The sequence below is a fragment of the Phaseolus vulgaris genome, chromosome 1, assembly GCF_000499845.2.
Source record: "Phaseolus vulgaris cultivar G19833 chromosome 1, P. vulgaris v2.0, whole genome shotgun sequence".
Taxonomy (NCBI): domain Eukaryota; kingdom Viridiplantae; phylum Streptophyta; class Magnoliopsida; order Fabales; family Fabaceae; genus Phaseolus; species Phaseolus vulgaris.
The window spans coordinates 27002383-27020222 of NC_023759.2; the positions used below are offsets into that span (position 1 = coordinate 27002383).

The following is a 17840-nucleotide window of genomic DNA, read 5'->3' on the forward strand; positions in this document are numbered from 1 at the left end:
ATGTTGCATGCTTTCTAAAAAGTTTTTAAGTCCCCATCGCTTTTCGGCGATTGGCGGCATCAGTTAAAGTTAAAAGTCCTCATCGTCTTTCGGCGATCGGAGGCACCAGCAATGTTTAAAAGACCTCAACGCCCTCGCGCGTCCTGTGGCGAGAAAGAGATAAAGTCCTCAGTGCATCCAGGGGGGAGGAGATGTACACCCTGGGCAAGTTGAGGCACCAGATAAAGACCTTCTCGCCGTCGAGCGAGTTCAGGCAAGATAAAGACCTTCTCGCCGTCGAGCGAGTTCAGGCAAGATAAAGACCTTCTCGCCGTCGAGCGAGTTTAGGCAAGATAAAATCCTTCTCGTCTCGAACGAGTTCAGGTACAGTGTAGAGGGTGGATGAAGTTTAAAGGATGGCTAAGGTAGGTTCGAAGAGAACGCCTAGCTGTCCGGATTATTGTTCTGAAACTCAAGGAGGTAGAGAAGGATCCGAAAGGCGCCTTTACCCCCGAGATGAGGGAACAATAGCCAAGTTACGAAGGCAAAAGGGGGCTTACATCGCAAGGACCCGATGGCGATCAAAAGAATTCAGGCGATGGCGAGAGCAAGGGCCCATTTTGATGGAGCAGATCAGGTGAATTATATCTTAAGCTATCAGTTGGACTGAAACTCGCTGTTTAGTAAGTAGTTTCGCGCTGAAGTTCATTGCCTTAAGTTCACAAGTTATTAAAATACCATCGTTCGAAAGGAGAAGCAGAGTAAACAGAGAAACCATATGCGAGAGCGGAAAAGTTTATAATAAAAGTGGTATCAGTTCGAAATACATAAGAAGAAAAGAAAAGTTATTACAGGTAAAGTTTGTACAAAAGTAAACAAGCATGGGGTCCCAGTGAATAAGTAATGGAGGGAGACGACTAATCTTCAGAAGGAACGATCTTCCCATCCACCACTTCATTCCATATTGATACCATGGAGAGGTCGAGCTCGGGGTACTGGCAGGCGACTTGCTCCAGGGCGGCGTCGAACCCAGCGGCGAGGACTTGGGCGGAGCTTAGTTCGAGCTCTTCGTTTTGTTGTTTGAGCCCCTCGGTTTGCTGTTCCAGCTCGTCAACTCGTTTCTTCAGTTCTTCAGTTTTCCCACGAGCTTGAACGAGGTCTTCAGCAACCTTTTTGCTTTCCTCCTGCGCCTGGGCCAGCTCTGCAACAGTTCTCTTGTTCTCCTCTCTAGCTTCGGCGAGCTTAGCCACGGCGTCATCCCTCTCCTTTTCGACCTTTCCAAGGAGAACTTCCCTATCAACCGACCTTTTTTCAAGGTTCTCTACCTTGGCTGCATCCGCTTTTATTGATGCCTCCAAGTCAGCCACCTTGAGCCGGTAGGGAACCAGCTTACTCCCCAGCTCGATCTTCTCTTGAGCTAGGAGGTGCAATTTCTGGCGTAGATCGGAGGTCTCCTTGCGTGCAACCCTCAGCTCGGCACTCATGGCGTCCTCCACCCTTGAGTGGTTGATCTCCGCCATCATCAGGTTACAAGACAGCTTCTCCGCCTCAATTCTTATCAGTCGATTCTCCTCTTGGAGTGTGGAGATATCATCCTGAAGTTTTTTGTTAGAGCTCTCCACAGCTTTTGTTATGATAGAGGGGAGGTCCTCGGCCGTGAAGGGCCCCCAGATTCCTTTGACCGCGAGGGGAAGGCTTGCAGCCGCTGTTGGTGGAGGTGCTGAAGGAGCCTGGTGCTGACTCTCACCACCACCCTCTTGAATTGGTTGATGAGGTTGGGCTTCCTGGCGTGGTGGTGATGTGGGGAACTCGGTAATGAGTATTGGCGAGTTATGAGCGCCTTCATCCGCACCTGGTGCAGCTTCAGCGATTGAGGCAGTTGAAGGAGGACCCTCTCCAGCAGATACAAATGGCGTGGAGGCGCTCGAAGGGTTCTCCATGAAGTTGGGCTCGTTGCCTTCAACCGCAGGAAGTGCAGCTGCCAAGGGTACTGCTTGGACTGGCGGTGTTGGAGCTGGGGGAGAGGGCGATGTTGGTGTTGGGAGAGCAGGTGGTGAAGAAGGTGTCACCCTTCTCCTTTTGGTAATGAGGGCGTCCTCAGTCGCCTCATCATCCTCATCCTCGTCTTCTTGGACCACTTGAGGAGTTTTCCTCTTTGGTTTCTTTAAGACGAGCTTCTTTCGTTGAGGGGCGGGCAGTGCCTCTGGAGGAGCTGGGCCTTGAGGGGGCGATCTGCCCTGGGCAGCGGCGATCTCCACCACCGAGTTTGGCACGGTTTGAGAACCCGACGACAATTTGTGGGTTCGGGCGAGCGCCCTCAGTTCAGCCAATTTGCCTTTGCCCAACATGAGATCTGCACAGTGCAAAAATATACAAGTAAGCGCGAAGGCAAAAGTAAAATATACGAGTACGGGTGCGAATGATACAAACAAATGGTGCAGGAAATAAAAACCAAGTCTAGTGCGCAACAAGTAGGACGCCCAATAATAGATAACAGAGATGCAGCACAAGGCGAAAACCTAAATGTCGAGGTAAGTGCTAACCTATGTGAGCTTCAAGTTAGCCCTCGAGGAACTCGAAGGAGATTATTGCGGAGGTGGGAAAGGTGATGTTAGCGGCTGCTACGCTTTTCCAGAAGAGGCATAGATCCTTGTCCAACTCGCCCATGTTTTCAGGACTTCTTGGCCTTCTGAAGCTTTCTTTGGAGTCCTTACTTCCCTTGTTCACCCAGTACAAGGGAAAGCCATCGAGCAGCGAAGGGTCTTGAGCATTTTGGCGCACTTGGACGAACTTTCCCTTCCAATCTTTGTAAGATTGCTGGAAGATAGAGAGGATCGATCTCCCAGCAATTCCGTTTAAGCTCACCCAGGGGCGGTCTCCAGGATTCTTCGCCTCGAACAAGAAAAGGAAAACGTCTACCGAGGCCGGTAGTCCCAAGTTCGCGCACATGATTTGAAATGCCCGCACGAATGCCCAGCTGTTGGGATGGAGCTTGGCAGCAGCGATGTTGAGCTCGGTTAATAGTTCCCATTCAAAACGGGTGAAGGGAAGCCTGAGTTTCACCTTCTTGAAGAGGGTAGTGTAAACGAAGCAAAACAACTCGCCGTTGTTTCCCTTGTCATCCGCGCAGATTGGCACGTCAGGGGGGCAAGGCAGCACCATCAGTTTGTCGTCGTGCTCCTTGTGGAACGAGAGGTTGGGTTCGTCCCCTTTCTTCAACCGTAGCACCGCCAGCGCAGAGTTTACTGAAGAAGTCTCCTTCAGCAAAGTTGAGGTGGCCCATGGGTAGAGTTTCTTGTAGTCTGGAGCGGGAATGGAGGCTCCTCCAGCGACTGGTCGAGTTGCCTGAGCAAGGTTGGGACGAGAGGTTGCAGGCCTCTCAGCCTGGGAAGAGGGAGCACCAGATGCTCGTGGTAGGTTATGCGCTTGGGATGGAGGGTTTCATGATGAAGGAGGAGGATTCGTGGTGGTCTTTGTACGAGCCATCGCGGGAACTGCAAAGGAAAAAGAAAAAGAAAGATGAACGAAGCTTGTAGAGATCGACTCGATTGTGGACGAAGGATGAAAAACGAACGAACGAGAGTTCGTTGTGATGAAAGTAATGGAAGACGAAGCCCTAAGTTACGAAAAGGGAGAAGAAGAAGAAACAACCCACAGCGTATACACGAGGCAGATAATGGATGATGCGAATCGGTTAAAATGCAGTAAATATCAACAGAGGAAGTAAAAGAGGTACCTTTCGATGATCAGATGAGCGTTGAAGGGAGTTGGGGATTGAGAGAGTTGAAGAGCGTCGTGGGTTTGCAGAGAAAACTCAGAGCGTTTTGAGAATGCAGAAAGATGATGAAACAGTAAAAATGAAAGGGTTTAAGGGTTATTCAAACATTTTTGGAAGCGCAAACGACAGCTAAAGATGACCGTTGATGAAGCCACGTGTCGAGCGATTGGAAAAGGTGTTTGGTGGAGCGTCAGAAAAGCAGAGGGTACGAGCGTTTGGAATTCCGTGCCAGAGCCACGCAGATCGGCAGTGACGTGACCTCTTAGTCTTTTCGCTGGACAAGTCTTCGCTTAAGACTGGGGGGCTTGTGTACCGCCCAGGTGGTCGGAAGTGATGACGTGGCAGTAAGCTATTATATAGGTGTGTTGAACGGGGCACCTGGCTGGCAGAAGGGAAGGAAGTCGGGGGGCTCGTGTAGTCGCCAGTTATTAAGTTGGCGTGCTCCGATTTCTAGCATACCTAAACCGGCGGTCACCGGGTTTGAGATGAAGTCGCCGGATGCGAACCCAGGCGACCAAGTGATTAGAGATCGCCGAAATAAGGACATCGCCGAAGGATCAGGGAAGCTTGTTCCAGGCTTTCGAAGCAGAGGATGAAGTCGTTAGATAGTCATTCCCTAGCTAGCCAGAGGTTGAGGTCGAGGAACAGCTTACCCGAGCATGCACGATGAAGTAAGTGAAGTAGATCATGATGGCGGCCGACGAGACCACAGGGAAGGTGTGTATGAAGACACCCGTACTCGCCACGCAGAAGAGATCACGCTCCAAGACAGTTATGCGCTGAGTTGCTTTCTGCATAAGTAACTTAGCCAAAGGCCTGAAGAGTAAGAGGTGACGCCCAAGTCAAGGATTCTCCAGATGGTGACACGTGTACAGCTGGATGCGAGCCACGTGTCCAGATGTGTAACTGTCAGGAGAGAGAAAGTGCACAGCTATATAAGAGATTCTAACGAACTTCTGAGGTACGCGCGTTTTAGAATACATCTTTTACGCTTGCGAGAACTTGAGTATGCTGAGAGAGAATTTTGCACGGTTCCTGAAAGTTCTTAGTTTTCTCTTAGTATTTTGGTGGTTCAGTCGCTGACTTGGGCGTCGGAGCGTGATCGGCCGCAGCGGCGCCGTTCTGTCTTTTGCAGGTTCTTGAGGTGGATCAACGCGAAGGACGAAAGCTAACACGGCGCAAAGTCGATCCAGATTTGACGAGGCAAGGCTCTTGCGTCTTGGTCAACAGGCAGGATCAGGGACAATCCCCCTAGCGCTACCTCTCCCCAACCCACAATAGTCCAAGAGGAAAAAGGCAAAGGGGCCGAATCTGCTCCGCCTCCACCACCAACAGAGGCTTCTACTGTTCCTGCCTCCGTTTCTGCTGCCCCCGATCTTATTGCCATTCCTCCTCCAATCATGCATCTGATGAGGGGCTTCAACGGAGGATTGATGCCAGATGGGTCCGAGAGGAGAGAAAGAATGCCCTTCTACTTGGGAGCCTTCTTGGCCGTGGCCCTTGATTGGCGCGCCCAAGCTAGGAATGCCGATTCACACACACAAGCCCTCCAGGCGCTGAAAGAAAAAGTGGTCGCTCTGAAGGAGGAGAAGGAAGCCTTGGGACGCCAAAATGTGGTCTATCAAGCTTCTCTGAAGTTGGCCCAAGAGGCCAAAGAGGAGGCTGAAAGGCAACTGGATGAGGCGATGGACCTTCAAGCTAATTTCTACGTCCGGGAAGTGTCTCTCCAGGTTCAAACAACGGATCTCCAAGACATGGCTGACGCCTCCGAGGAGCTTCAGAAGGACTTGGAGGATCAGTGCTATGGGCAGGCAGAAAGACTGGAGTGGATGGAGGAGGAGATGGCTACCAAGGCCAAGGCATTGGACCTTCTCCAGGTTGACCATGACACTCTGCAAACTGAGGTCAACCGGCTCCGAGTGGAGAAGGAGGCTTTGGAGAAGCAGGTGTCCTCCGGGGACTCTACCATCGAGGAGTTGGAGAAGGCCAAGAAGGCGCTCATCGATGACATGGTCGGCACCTTCGAGGAGGGATTCAAGGAGGCTTTGGCCTAGGCCGCCTGCGAGAACCCGGGGATCAACGTTTCTAATTGCGATCCCACCCACCATGTCGTTGACGGACGTGTTGTGCCCCTCGAATTGGATGACTGAAACGCAAACTTTCAGCCGCCACTTTTACTTTTTGCGCTTTATATTCGCTCTTGCCATCCTCTGATAAACTTGTAAATCTTATGAATTGTTTTGTATAACAATTTCACATTCGTTCTTCATTTTTGTATGCTTCAATTGCTTTGCCTGTACTTTTACCCATTTCTTTTGCTGTGTTGGGCGATCTTGTACACCCGGCGCCTTACTTCCAACGTGTACCTCAAACTTGCTCAGCCTTCGTATCTATGACGCCATTGCTGCAAACGCAAAAATTGAGACCTACTCTGGGTCTTAAACACTTGGGACAAAGCCGCGTCTTAGTGCCCACGCCCATGGAGAGGCCTGTCTAACAACGCCGTATCGTCCATGGAGTGTCTCAAACACCAAGGTGATCTGTTCTTTGATTCTTGGTGCTTGGTGACCACGCCTAAGGAGAGGCCTGCTACAGCAGCGCCGTATCGTCCTCAGGGTGTCTAGAAACGCCAAGCACAGGGAAGGCTCGCAGCCCCCCATGGGGTCGTTCCCTCCATGGTCTTTCCTTCCCATGGGTATCGGGGAGCAACCCTGCCGGTGGTTCACTCGGCTTCTGGCGATTTCGTCTCCCTCCACAGTCTTTCCTACCTGTGGGTATCGGGGAGGCGACGCCGCTGGCGACTAGTTTGACTTCTTCGATTTCGTCTCCCTCCACAATCTTTCCTACCTGTGGGTATCGGGGAGGCGACGCCGCTGATAACTTATACTGGCGATGCCCTCAGCATCTCATGTTGGCGACGCCTTCGGCGTCTTCTACTGGCGACGCCTTCAGCGTCTTATACTGATGGCGCCTTCAGCGTCTTATACTGACGACGCCCTCAACGTCTTATACTGGCGACGCCTTCAGTGTCATGGCAACGCCTGGTGCGATCAACCTGTTGACTTGACCTTGGCATTGACTTTGACTTCGACTCTGGTCGACGCCTGGGGTAGCGGAGAGCTTAAGGTCTCGCCCGCGCCATCCACATGGCATTTCTCGTATGGCTGATGGGACGTTCCCTCACTTGACTTGATCTTCACATTTTCTAAGCTTCTGACAAGATGCTTTCATTCTCGACGGCGCATCGTACCCTCGGGCATTCTATCGACGCGACGTTTTCTGAATGTTAGAGAGTGGCGCCAGGATCATCCTCCCATCTTATGACACGTGGCTCAATCGCACGGTGCTCCCCTTTCTGTCACTTGGTGCTCGAACTGTAATATTTAGATCTTCAAAATCTTGTACCTGTGTCCATCATCTCTGTGTTTTCGCACCCTCCTTGCACCACTACACAAAGAGTTCCTTATGCGTTCTTTCTAGTTGGCGTCTTTCCTCCCGCACTCTTAACGCGTTATTCTCCTTTGATCTCCCAGCTCTTTTGCTAATACTTTGTGGCGACATGTCTTCCCATGCTCCTCTCCCTAGGGTTAACCCCAAGAACCTTTATGCATGGGCCTCGCGCGAGCTCCTCGACGAATGCTCCAGCTTACTCTCTACCAGGGTCATAAGGGAACACAAGGGGGGATCCGTGCTGCTACGATCATCGTGCCTTCGCGAAGAGGCACGATGATGATATCACCGTGCTCCCTTGCACCTTAGGGGAGCCGGTGTGCGGAGACGAACGGGCCAACGACGGGGTCCCCCTTCTTCTACTTCTACCAGGTGGCATTCAAAAGCATCGGCGTGCGCCTGCCCTTCTCCAGGTTTGAGAGGGAACTACTGACTGAGATTAATGCTGCTCCAGCCCAGTTGTACCCTAATAGCTGGGCTTTCGTCAAAGCCTTTGACATAGTCTTTGGCTTTCTGGGGTGTGCACCCTCGGTTGACATTTTTCTTCACTTCTTTGAGGTGAAGAGGCAAAGGAACAACCTCTGGGTGACCCTCAGCAACGTTCCTGGCAGGGTTCTCCTAACTCCCTTCCAGAACTCCTTCACAGGGTGGAAGGGTAGATTTTTCAAAGTCTGCTGTTCCGATCTCGAGCCTTCCGCCCTGGATGGTTTTCCACTGTACTGGGTAAGGGAGACGAGAGCCTTGAAGTCCAAACCTTTCAAGCGGCTACCCTCGAACGACCAGGTGGCATGCCGGATCTTGGCTGAGGCGGGAGGCTTTGACGCTGCCGCTTTGATTAGCTTGGAGTACAACGCCGAAGCCTTGGAGAAGTATATATGTATGAGAGATTATCTTAGAAATTCCCACTTTTCATCTTTGCTAGGTCTTTACGTGTCTTGTCTTGTGGTGTCTTCACCATGCTTGTTTTTTTCGGTGCAGGTTCGAAGATAAACCGGCAACGGAGGTCACAACTTACCCAGGCACTGAGGGTTGAGAACGGAGCTTCGTCCTCCTCCCATCCAGACTCCGGAGGCCACTGAAAAGTGGTCTGTTTGCACCTTTCGTACGAGCATAGTGTTGAAGATGGTTGTTGCCCCTTCAAGATTGTGTTTGATGAAGACTTATATGTACATTTCATTTGTACACATAGGGCATATACCTGTTCGCCTCATTTGTCTCATTCACCTTTATCTCGAACTCTACTTGTAATTTTAACTCTCATTTTATCTCGCCGTTCCTTCATTTTTGTGCACCCTCGTCTACATTCGCTTCTTTAAACATACTGTTCGTGTTTCCTCCGTTATGTTTCTTGGCGACGCCTGCGTCTGGCGACGCTCCTTTCCTGGCGACGCGAACTCTTGGCGACGCGTATCGCCACTTCGAGTCTTTGTCTTTTATCTCTTTACCCCTTGGTCTTGCACTTCGAGTGGGAAGAAGATAAAAAACTGAGGCAAGGTTTTTCTTGAACTTCTTTTTCTTTTTATTTGGGTGACCTCATTAAAAAACCCCCGAGAGGGAAAAAGAGTGTCCCCTACAATAACATTGTTACATGGTTGCTCACTTACATAATTCAACTAAAATAAAACTTCAAATTGGCCGCATTCCAGCTGCGCGGAATGGGACCCCCTTCCAAAGTCTCTAATTTGTACGAACCATTCCCCTTAGCCTCGGTAATTCTGAAGGGTCCGGTCCACTTGGGAGACAATTTATTTTCTAGCTCATATGGGTGAGCCTTCCTCATAACTAAGTCGCCAACCTGAAACTGCCGTGGCTTCACCTTAGAGCTATATTGTCGCTCTACTCTTCTCTTTACTGCCTCGGCCTTTATTCTTGCTTCTTCCCTAGCTTCGTCCAGGAGGACCAGATTCACCTGCCTTTTTTCGTTGGATTCTTCGGCCACAAAATTTTGGTAACGTGGCGAGCTTTCGTGAATCTCCATCGAGATCATCGCATCCGACCCATATACTAGGCTGAAAGGCATTTCCATGGTGGAAGATTGGGGCGTGGTGTGGTATGCCCATACAATCCTTGGCACTTCCTCCGCCCACGCTCCTTTAGCTTTTTCTAGCCTTCTCTTTAGTGCTCTCAGCAAAACTCTATTCGGTGACTCTACTTGCCCATTGGTCTGGGGGTGTTCGACTGATGCGAACACTTGCTTGATGCCCACCTCTGCGCACAGGTTCCTTAACTGTTGGCTGGCAAACTGGGTTCCATTGTCGGATACTAGCCGCCTAGGCACGCCAAAGCGACAGACAATGTTCTTCCAAACAAAGTGTTGCACCTTGTGCGCAGTAATCTGGGCCACGGGCTCCGCCTCTATCCACTTGGTGAAGTATTCAATGGCAACGATCAAATACTTCATCTGCCTTATCGCCAATGGGAATGGACCTAGGATGTCGATCCCCCCCGTATGGAAAGGCCACGTGCGCTGTATATGGATCTCAGCTCTTCTGGCGGCGCCTTGTGCCAATTAGCGTGTTTCTGACACTGCTTGCAACGCTGGGCATGGCGCACGCAATCCTCCTTTACTGTTGGCCAGTAGAAACCTGCGCGTACCACGTTAGAAGCTAAGGACCTTCCCCCTACGTGACTCCCGCAAAAGCCTTCGTGTAGCTCTGCCATTATTTTGATGCACTCGTCGCCGCTTACGCATGTTAGGATAGGGTGGGTGAACCCGTGTCTGAACAATACTCCATCCACTAGGGTGTATCTTGCGGCATTCCTCTTAACCTTCTTGCCCACTTCTGGTTCCGCTGGGAGAACCCCATCCGCCAGATACCGTCTGTATGGCGTCATCCAGGTGTCTCCTTCGGCTAAAGCATATATCTGCGCATGCCTTCCTCCTTCGGGCGTGTCCGTGTATGTGCTGATATGGGGCGTCTTCACCGTATCTCTAGTCAAGGAACGATGACTCCTTGGCCTTCCTCTCGCAGTGCTAATATGGAGGACATCCACTCTGTTGTCTTCTATGAATTTTCTCGGAGCTTTGAGCGTCTCTTGGATTACTGTCCTCTGCCTGCGCCCCTTGCCTGAGCTGGCCAGCTTGGCCAGCAGGTCAGCTCTGGCATTTTGTTCTCATGGGACGTGTATTAGCTTAAGAGCGCTAAATGCTCCCTTCAGCAGTTGGACGTACCTTAAATACGCCGCCATCTGTGGGTCTTTTGCTTGGAACTCACCCGATACTTGTCCTGTAATCAGCTGGGAATCACTTTTCACCAAGAGGGTCTGCGTGCCCATCTCCTTAGCCAGGAGCATCCCTGCAATTAGTGCTTCGTACTCAGCCTGACTGTTGCTTGCTTTAAAGGCAAAACGCAGAGCTTGGTCAATCAGCACACCATTGGGTCCCTCCAAGACTATCCCCGCACCACTTCCTTGCTGATTGGAAGAGCCGTCGATCGAGAGCGACCACTGCGTGCCCGGCTCCACCTCTTGTTCACCTCCGAGCGAGAGTTCTGCCACAAAATCTGCATACACCTGCCCTTTGATGGATCCTCTGGGCTCATACTGGATGTCAAACTCTGACAACTCCACCGCCCAGCGCACCATCCTTCCTGCTACATCAGGTTTCTGCAATACCTTTTGTATAGGGAGGTTCGTCATCACTACTACTGTAAAGCTGTGGAAGTAGTGGCGGAGCCTCCTGGCCGAAAATACCACGGCCAATGCTGCCTTCTCCAGCGACTGGTATCTCGTCTTTGGGCCTTGTAAAGCCTTGCTAACGAAATATATGTGCTTTTGAAGTTGGTCCTGCTCCTGGACCAGAACAGAACTGATAGCTCGCTCTGTTACCGCGAAGTATAGCCGGAGGGGCACGCCTGCTACTGGTTTGCAAAGGACCGGTGGCGTCGCCAAGTACTCCTTCAACTTAATGAAAGCCGCTTCACATTCGTCGGTCCATGCAAAGCGACTATTTCTTTTAAGGCACTGGAAATAGGGGTGCCCCTTCTCTCCTACCGCAGAAACGAACCTTGATAAAGCTGCCATTCGCCCCCTCAGCTGCTGTACTTCCTTTACTGATGTCGGGCTCCGCATGGCGATGATTGCTGTGCATTTATCGGGGTTCGCCTCTATTCCCCTCTCCGTGAGCATGAAACTTAGGAACTTACCGGCCTCCACCCTGAAGACACACTTCTCGGGGTTCATCTTGAGGCGGTATTTTGATATGGTGACGAACAACTCCTTTAGGTCCGCCACGTGCTGAATCCTTTCCTTCAACGCCACTACCATATCATCCACGTAGGCGTACACATTCCTCCCTAACATGGGCGCTAGGACCTTGTCCATCAGCCTTTGGTAGGTGGCGCCTGCGTTTTTTAGCCCAAAGGGCATTACCTTGTAACAGTAACTGCAAGTCTCTGTCATGAACGCAGTTTTGCACTCGTCTCTTGGGTGCATTTTGATCTGGTTGTAACCTGAGAATGCATCCAAAAAGCTAAGTATCTTGCAACCGGAGGCACTGTCCACAGGTGCGTCGATGCTGGGTAGTGGGTACGAGTTCTTCGGGCACGCTTTGTTCAAGTCTGTGAAGTCCACGCACATCCTCCACTTCCCATTCGCCTTCTTCACCAGGACGACGTTGGCCAGCCACTCAAGGTATTGGATCTCTCTGATGTGCCCATCGTCCAGCAGCTTCTGCGTCTCTTCCCTTATCACTAGTCGCCTCTCTTCACTAAACTTTCTCCTTCTTTGTCGCACGGGGCGGACCTGGCGTCCATGCTAAGGTGATGGCATAAAAAGTCAGGGTCGATGCCCGGCATGTCTGAGGCGGACCATGAGAAAGCATCTAAATGACGCGAAATGACCTCCGCCACCTCATCCTGCTCTTCTTGGCTCAACAAACGCCCCAGCTTAAACGTTTTGCCGTCAATCTGCCTCTCCACCATGTTGGCCGCCGGTTGATCCCTGCTATCTTCCTTGAGGGTCGTCGCCCGTTAGTGTTTTCAAGGCGTCGACTCTTCTACGGGCGATGTGTCGTCAGGCCCCTCCTCCATGTGCGTGTCTAACTCGGGCGTCGCCCTCACTGGTGTGGCCTCGCCAAGCGTTGACTCCGTGGGCGTCACCTCAATCAAGGGCTCTATCTCCATCATCGTGTCTGCACCTAGCGGACGCTCGAACACCATGAACACGCCTTTCCTCGTTTTTAGGCTATTCTCATAACATTTCCGCGCTTCCTCTTGATCCGACTTGATGACAATCACTTTGCCACTGAGATCCGGCAGCTTCATCTTCATATGGCGCGTGGAGGCTACTGCGTTCAGCTTGTTCAACGTCGGTCTGCCCAACAAGATGTTGTAGGCGGAATTGGCGTTTACGACCAAGTACCGGATGCTTTCGGTACGCGAGGTCATTCCATATGTGAACGTTGTCCTCAATTCCAAGTAGCCTCGTACTTCCACTTGGTTGTCAGCAAACCCATATAAGCACCCTGTGTAGGATCTCAAGAGGTCGGGAGACAACCGCAACTTGTTGAATGTCGACCAGAACATGACATCTGCAGAGCTTCCTTGGTCGACAAGAACCCTGTGCACCTTTCTTCCCGTCGTGACAACTGAAATGACCACGGGGTCGTTGTCGTGCGGCACAACATTTTGCAGATCCGCCCTCGTGAACACGGGGTCTGACTCCCACGGATTACCTGAGATTCTTTCTTCAATTGAGTTGACCCCCCTCGCGTATTTCTTTCGTTGGGAGGCGGTGGGTCCTCCGCCGGAAAAGCTCCCCATCGTTTTTCGGCGATCGGCGGCATCAGTTAAAAGTTTTAAAAACCTCGTCGTCTTTCGGTGATCGGAGGCACCAACAATGATTAAAGACCTCAACGCCCTCGCGCGTTTTGAGGCGAGAAAGAGATAAAGTCCTCATCGACTTTGTGCGAGTGCAGGCGAGAACAGATTAAAAGACCTCTCTGCACCAGCAGATAGAGGCAAGATTAAAAGTCCTCAGTGCATCCAGGGGGGTGGAGATGTACGCCCTGGGCAAGTTGAGGCACCAGATAAAGTCCTTCTCACCTTAGAGTGAGTTCAGGCAAGATAAAGTCCTTCTCACCGAGTGAGTTCAGGCAAGATGAGTTGAAAAGTCAGGGGTGTTTGTGACCTTAAATGGTGAGAAGGGAAGGAAAATGCCTTTCCCCCTTTAAGTGAAACATCAATATTGACCCAGTAAGACCAGATCATTGTTCTGAAACTCAGGGAGGTAGAGAAGGATCCGAAAGGCGCCTCTACCCCTAGACGAGGGAACAATGATCAAGTCATGAAAAGAAGAAAGGTAACATCGCCAGAACCTTATGGCGTGAAAGTTGAGACAGTGAAGGGGTTGTGCGGCGAGTACCAGATCAGAAGAGTTCCGGGCGATGACATAAGTAGGGGGCACTTCACTTGGCAGATCAGGTAAACTGTATTTTAATACTAGTTTGAGTCAAACCCTGCAGCCTAGTAAGTGATCTTACGTTAAGGTTCGTTGCCTTAAGTTCGCGAGTTTTATTGAATGTCATCGCCGAAGAGTTGATAGTTGCTCAAATTTACTTTGAGTTAAGAGTTTGCCAAGTTTGTTATAAGGTTAACAATTTGCTCGAGTTAAAAGCGGTACACGGAGGGTTAAGTTCAAGTATTGCTGAGTTCACGCAGTTGAGCAAGTTTCGCCCATTACGATAGTTAAACCAGTTGATTGTCATGAAGCTCGACGCGTCTTGCTCTCCAGCTCGACGCGTCTTGGAGTTTGTCATGAAGCTTTTTGCGCAACTCTTTGTTGTCTTGTCGCACGCTCTAGAGCTCGTCCTTGAGGGCGTTTTCAACTCGCGAAAACTCCAAGCCTTGCATCATCATGTCGGACTTGGTCTTTTCGGCTTCAGCTTTCGCGGTGCTTGCCACCTCCTGGTTGATCCGATTGTCGAGCTCAAACTTCTCCAGGGAGTCTTTGAGCCCTTCGCCGACGATTTGGGGAAGACAATCGTCAACCATGGCACTTAGTCGCACGGTGAAGGACTTCAAAGCTCCTTGAAGAGCGGTTGGGAGGCCTGAGTTTGCTGGTGAAGGCGAAGGTTGGTGTTCACCACCACCCTCGTAAGGTTGAACGACGGGGAGAGCTTCGAGGAGTGGTGGCGAGGAAGGCGGCTCCTCGGCAGCTTGTGAGGAGGCTTGCGTATCAGCAAGTTGATTAGGAGCAGCCTCAGCAATTGATGCGTTTGAAACAGGAACGCCCCCAGCGGACTCAAATGGAGTGGAGGCACTGGGAGGGTCCTCGATGAAGTTTGGAACGACGCTCTCAATTGCTGGGGGCTGGGAAACCGCCACCCTCCTTCTTTTGCAGATTAGCCCATCCTCGGTGCTCTCATCCGCCTCTTCGTCAGATACTACCCTGGGGGCTTTCCTCTTGGCCTTCCTAAGAGATAGCTTTTTGCGTTGGGGGGCTGGAAGAGCAGCAGCAGCGGTTGGGCCAGCTGGTGGGGATTGGCCCTGGGCGGCGGCGATCTCCGCAACAGAGTTCGGGATCGTTTGGAAGCCCGCCGCGAGTTCGTGGGCTCGGGCTATCGCCCTTAGTTCAGCCAGTCTTCCTTTGCCCAACATTGTGTCTGCACAAGGTAAAGTCAATGAGTATGCCCCAAAGCAAAAAGAGAGCATGCAGGCATATACATACGGAGATAACATAAGTAAACAGCACGAAGACAGAGTGGTAAGAGTCCTAGGTCAGCTTATGCACGAAGTGAGAATCTTGGTGTTGGGAAGGGGGCTAACCTATGTACATTTCGAGTTGGCCCTCAAGGAATTCGAAGGAGATTATCTGAGCAGTGGAGAGGGTGATGTTGGCAGAGGCCACATTCTTCTAGAAGAGACAAAGGTCTTTGTCCAGTGCCCCCATGTTGTCGAGACTCTTTTGGTCTCCTGAAGTTGTCTTTGGAGTCTTTGTGCCCCTTGTTTACTCAATACAAGGGGAAGCCATCAAGTAGTGAAGGGTCTTGGTTATTCTGGCACACCTTGACGAACTTCCCCTTCCAGTCTTTGTAGGATTGCTGGAAGATGGAGAGGATTGACCTCCCAGCAATCCCGTTCAGGCTGACCCAGGGGCGATCTCCAGGATTCTTTGCCTCGAACAAAAAGAGGAAGACATCCACCGAAGCTGGTAGCCCCAAGTGCGCGCAAATAATCTCGAATGCCCTCATGAATGCCCAGCTGTTGGGATGGAGTTGGGCAGGGGCGATGTCGAGTTCGGTCAACAACTCCCTCTCAAAGCGAGTGAAAGGAAACCTAAGTTTCACCTTCTTGAACAGCGTGGCGTAGATGAAGCAGAACGACTCACCGTTGCCCCCCTTATCGTCCACGCAAATCGGCTCTCCAGGAGGGCAAGGAAGCATTGTCATTTTGCTATCGTGCTCCTTGTGAAACGAGAGATTAGATTGATCCCCTTTCCTCATTCGATGTACCCCCACCTCAGTATTAATCGATGAAGTTTCCCTCAGTAGAATCAGGGAGGCCCAAGGGTAGAGCTTTTTGTAGTCTGGTGAAGGAAGGGAGGCTCCCCCGGCCTGCGGAGGGGTTGCTTGGTTACGATTGGCATGGGATGAGGCTGGCCTTTCAGCCTGTGAGGAAGGAGCACCAGAGGCTCGTGGGGGGTTGCGTGTTGGTGGAGGGTTTGTCCCAGTGGTAACCCTACGAGTACTGGGAGGAGGGTTTCGCGATGAGGAAGGAAGGTTAGCGGTGGACTTTATCTGAGCCATCGCAGGAACTGCTAAGGAAAGAAAAAGGAGGAAATGAGGATAGCAAAAGAATGACTCGATCGAAGACGAAGAAGACAGAACGAACGAATGAGAGTTCGCTGGGAAAGACGCTATCAAGAACGAAGCTCTAAGTTACGAGAAAAAAGAGAAACAACCCACAACGTATGCTCCAGGCAGTTAATGGATGATGCAAACCGATTAAAATGCAACAAATATCAGTAGAAGGCGTAAAAGAGTTACCTTTTGACGATCGGATGAGTGTTGAAGGAAGTTGAAGATTGAGGGAGACGAAGGTTTTGTAGTTCGCAGAGAGAGCGTTCAGAATGCTTGAAGACGAAGAACGATAATGAAACAGTGAATAGCGCGAAGGGTTTAAGGGTTTCGAATGTTGTGGGAAGCGCACACGGCAGTGAACAATGGCCGTTGATGGGTCCACGTGTCGACTGATCGGAGGAGTTGGTGAAATGTCGAGTCAGTGAACAGTCTTAGCGCCAACGTGCACAGCCACGTAAGCCGCCAGTTTTAAACCTCTTGAGTCCCCTTACTGAACAAGTCACAGCTCGAGACTGGGGGGCTTGTGTACCGACCAGGTCATCGGGTGCGATGACGTGTCTTGCGCGTGCCCGGGTGGGGCGTGCTCAGTGGAACACGTAGGCTAGAAAAGATGAATGGTTCAGAAGTGAGCATAGCCGCCGGTTACACTGAATTGGCGTTCTCCGATCTTTAGTGTGTGTGACCGGCGGTCACCAGAGTCACGACGCAGTCGCCGTATGAGAGTGCTAGGAGATCAGGTGGTGAGAGATCGCCGAAGAATGTTAGGGGCTCGGGTGGTTTACACGTCGCCACGAGGAGCACATCGCCGGATCTCCCAGTAAACTCAGTTAAAACTGTTAGAGGCTCAGAAGGGTAATCTCAAGCGTGTAAGTTCAGTAAGATGACTGTTGCGCCAGCATGGGGCGTGAAGGCTAAGTGGGTTGAAGGGAACAGATTGCTCATCAGCGACAGGATTCCCAGAGGGGACATTCGTTTGTGGCAAGGTTCCCTCAGCTAGAGCATGCATGGCGTAGCAGTAAGGAAGGTGACGCTAGCGGCGAGCGATATCACATAGATGATGCACTTTGTTGCATCCGATACTCGCCTTGTCGGGTGATGTTTCACAGCGCATTGTGCGCTAGCTTGCTCCTGGAGTGGAGGACTTAGCTGTGTGGCTGGTTACTACACAAGAATGACGTTCAAGTTGCCCCAATCCAGATTACGACACGTGTAGGGTTGGATGTTACCAGTTACTCCAACCTAGATGATGACACGTGTAGGGTTGGGAGCAATGGAGAAATGACGCTCAAGTTGCCTTGGCTCAGATGACGACACGTGTAGGGCTGGGCGCTGCCTACTATCCCAGTCCAGATGGTGACACGTGCAGGGCTGGATGCGAGCCATGCGTCCAAAAGCATAACGGCCTGGAGAGAGAAGAAACCTAGCTATAAAGGTAACCTTAACAGAATCTGCAGAGGTACATTTTTCATTACGGCTGATACTGCTAGGGTTGTGTGCCTACAGTACGGTCCTACAGAGCATATTCTCTCTTAGTTTTTGGGTGTTCTTGTCACTGACTTGAGCGTCGGAGCGCCACCGGCCGCAGAGGCGCCACTGTGTGTTTTTCAGGTTCTCAGAGAGGCTATCTGTGGAGTGGACTTGGAGGGCACGTGGTGTCAAGCTGGTGAGGAAGATCGTGACGAGGCAACGCTCTTGCGCTAAGTCAATCGGCAGGATCAGGTTTCATGCTCACGGAGAGGGGAATAGAGGCGAACCCCGACAAATGCGCAGCGATTATCGCCATGCGAAGCCCGACGTCGGTAAAGGAAGTGCAGCAGCTGACAGGGCGGATGG

The 17840-nt window shown here is 51.3% G+C and overlaps 1 protein-coding gene across 1 annotated transcript; it reads right to left on the reverse strand.

The window, feature by feature from the left end:
• Nucleotides 1-896: 896 nt before the first annotated feature.
• Nucleotides 897-2327, reverse strand: LOC137815792 (uncharacterized). Its single transcript, XM_068618904.1, has one exon. It carries the CDS (start codon nt 2325-2327, stop codon nt 897-899), a length of 1431 nt encoding a protein of 476 aa, XP_068475005.1.
• Between the last annotated feature and the right edge of the window lie 15513 nt (nt 2328-17840).

Coding starts and splice junctions, on each gene's coding strand:
- LOC137815792 (XM_068618904.1), bottom strand. CDS start 2,327: ATGTTGGGCAAAGGCAAATTGGCTGAACTGAGGGCGCTCGCCCGAACC.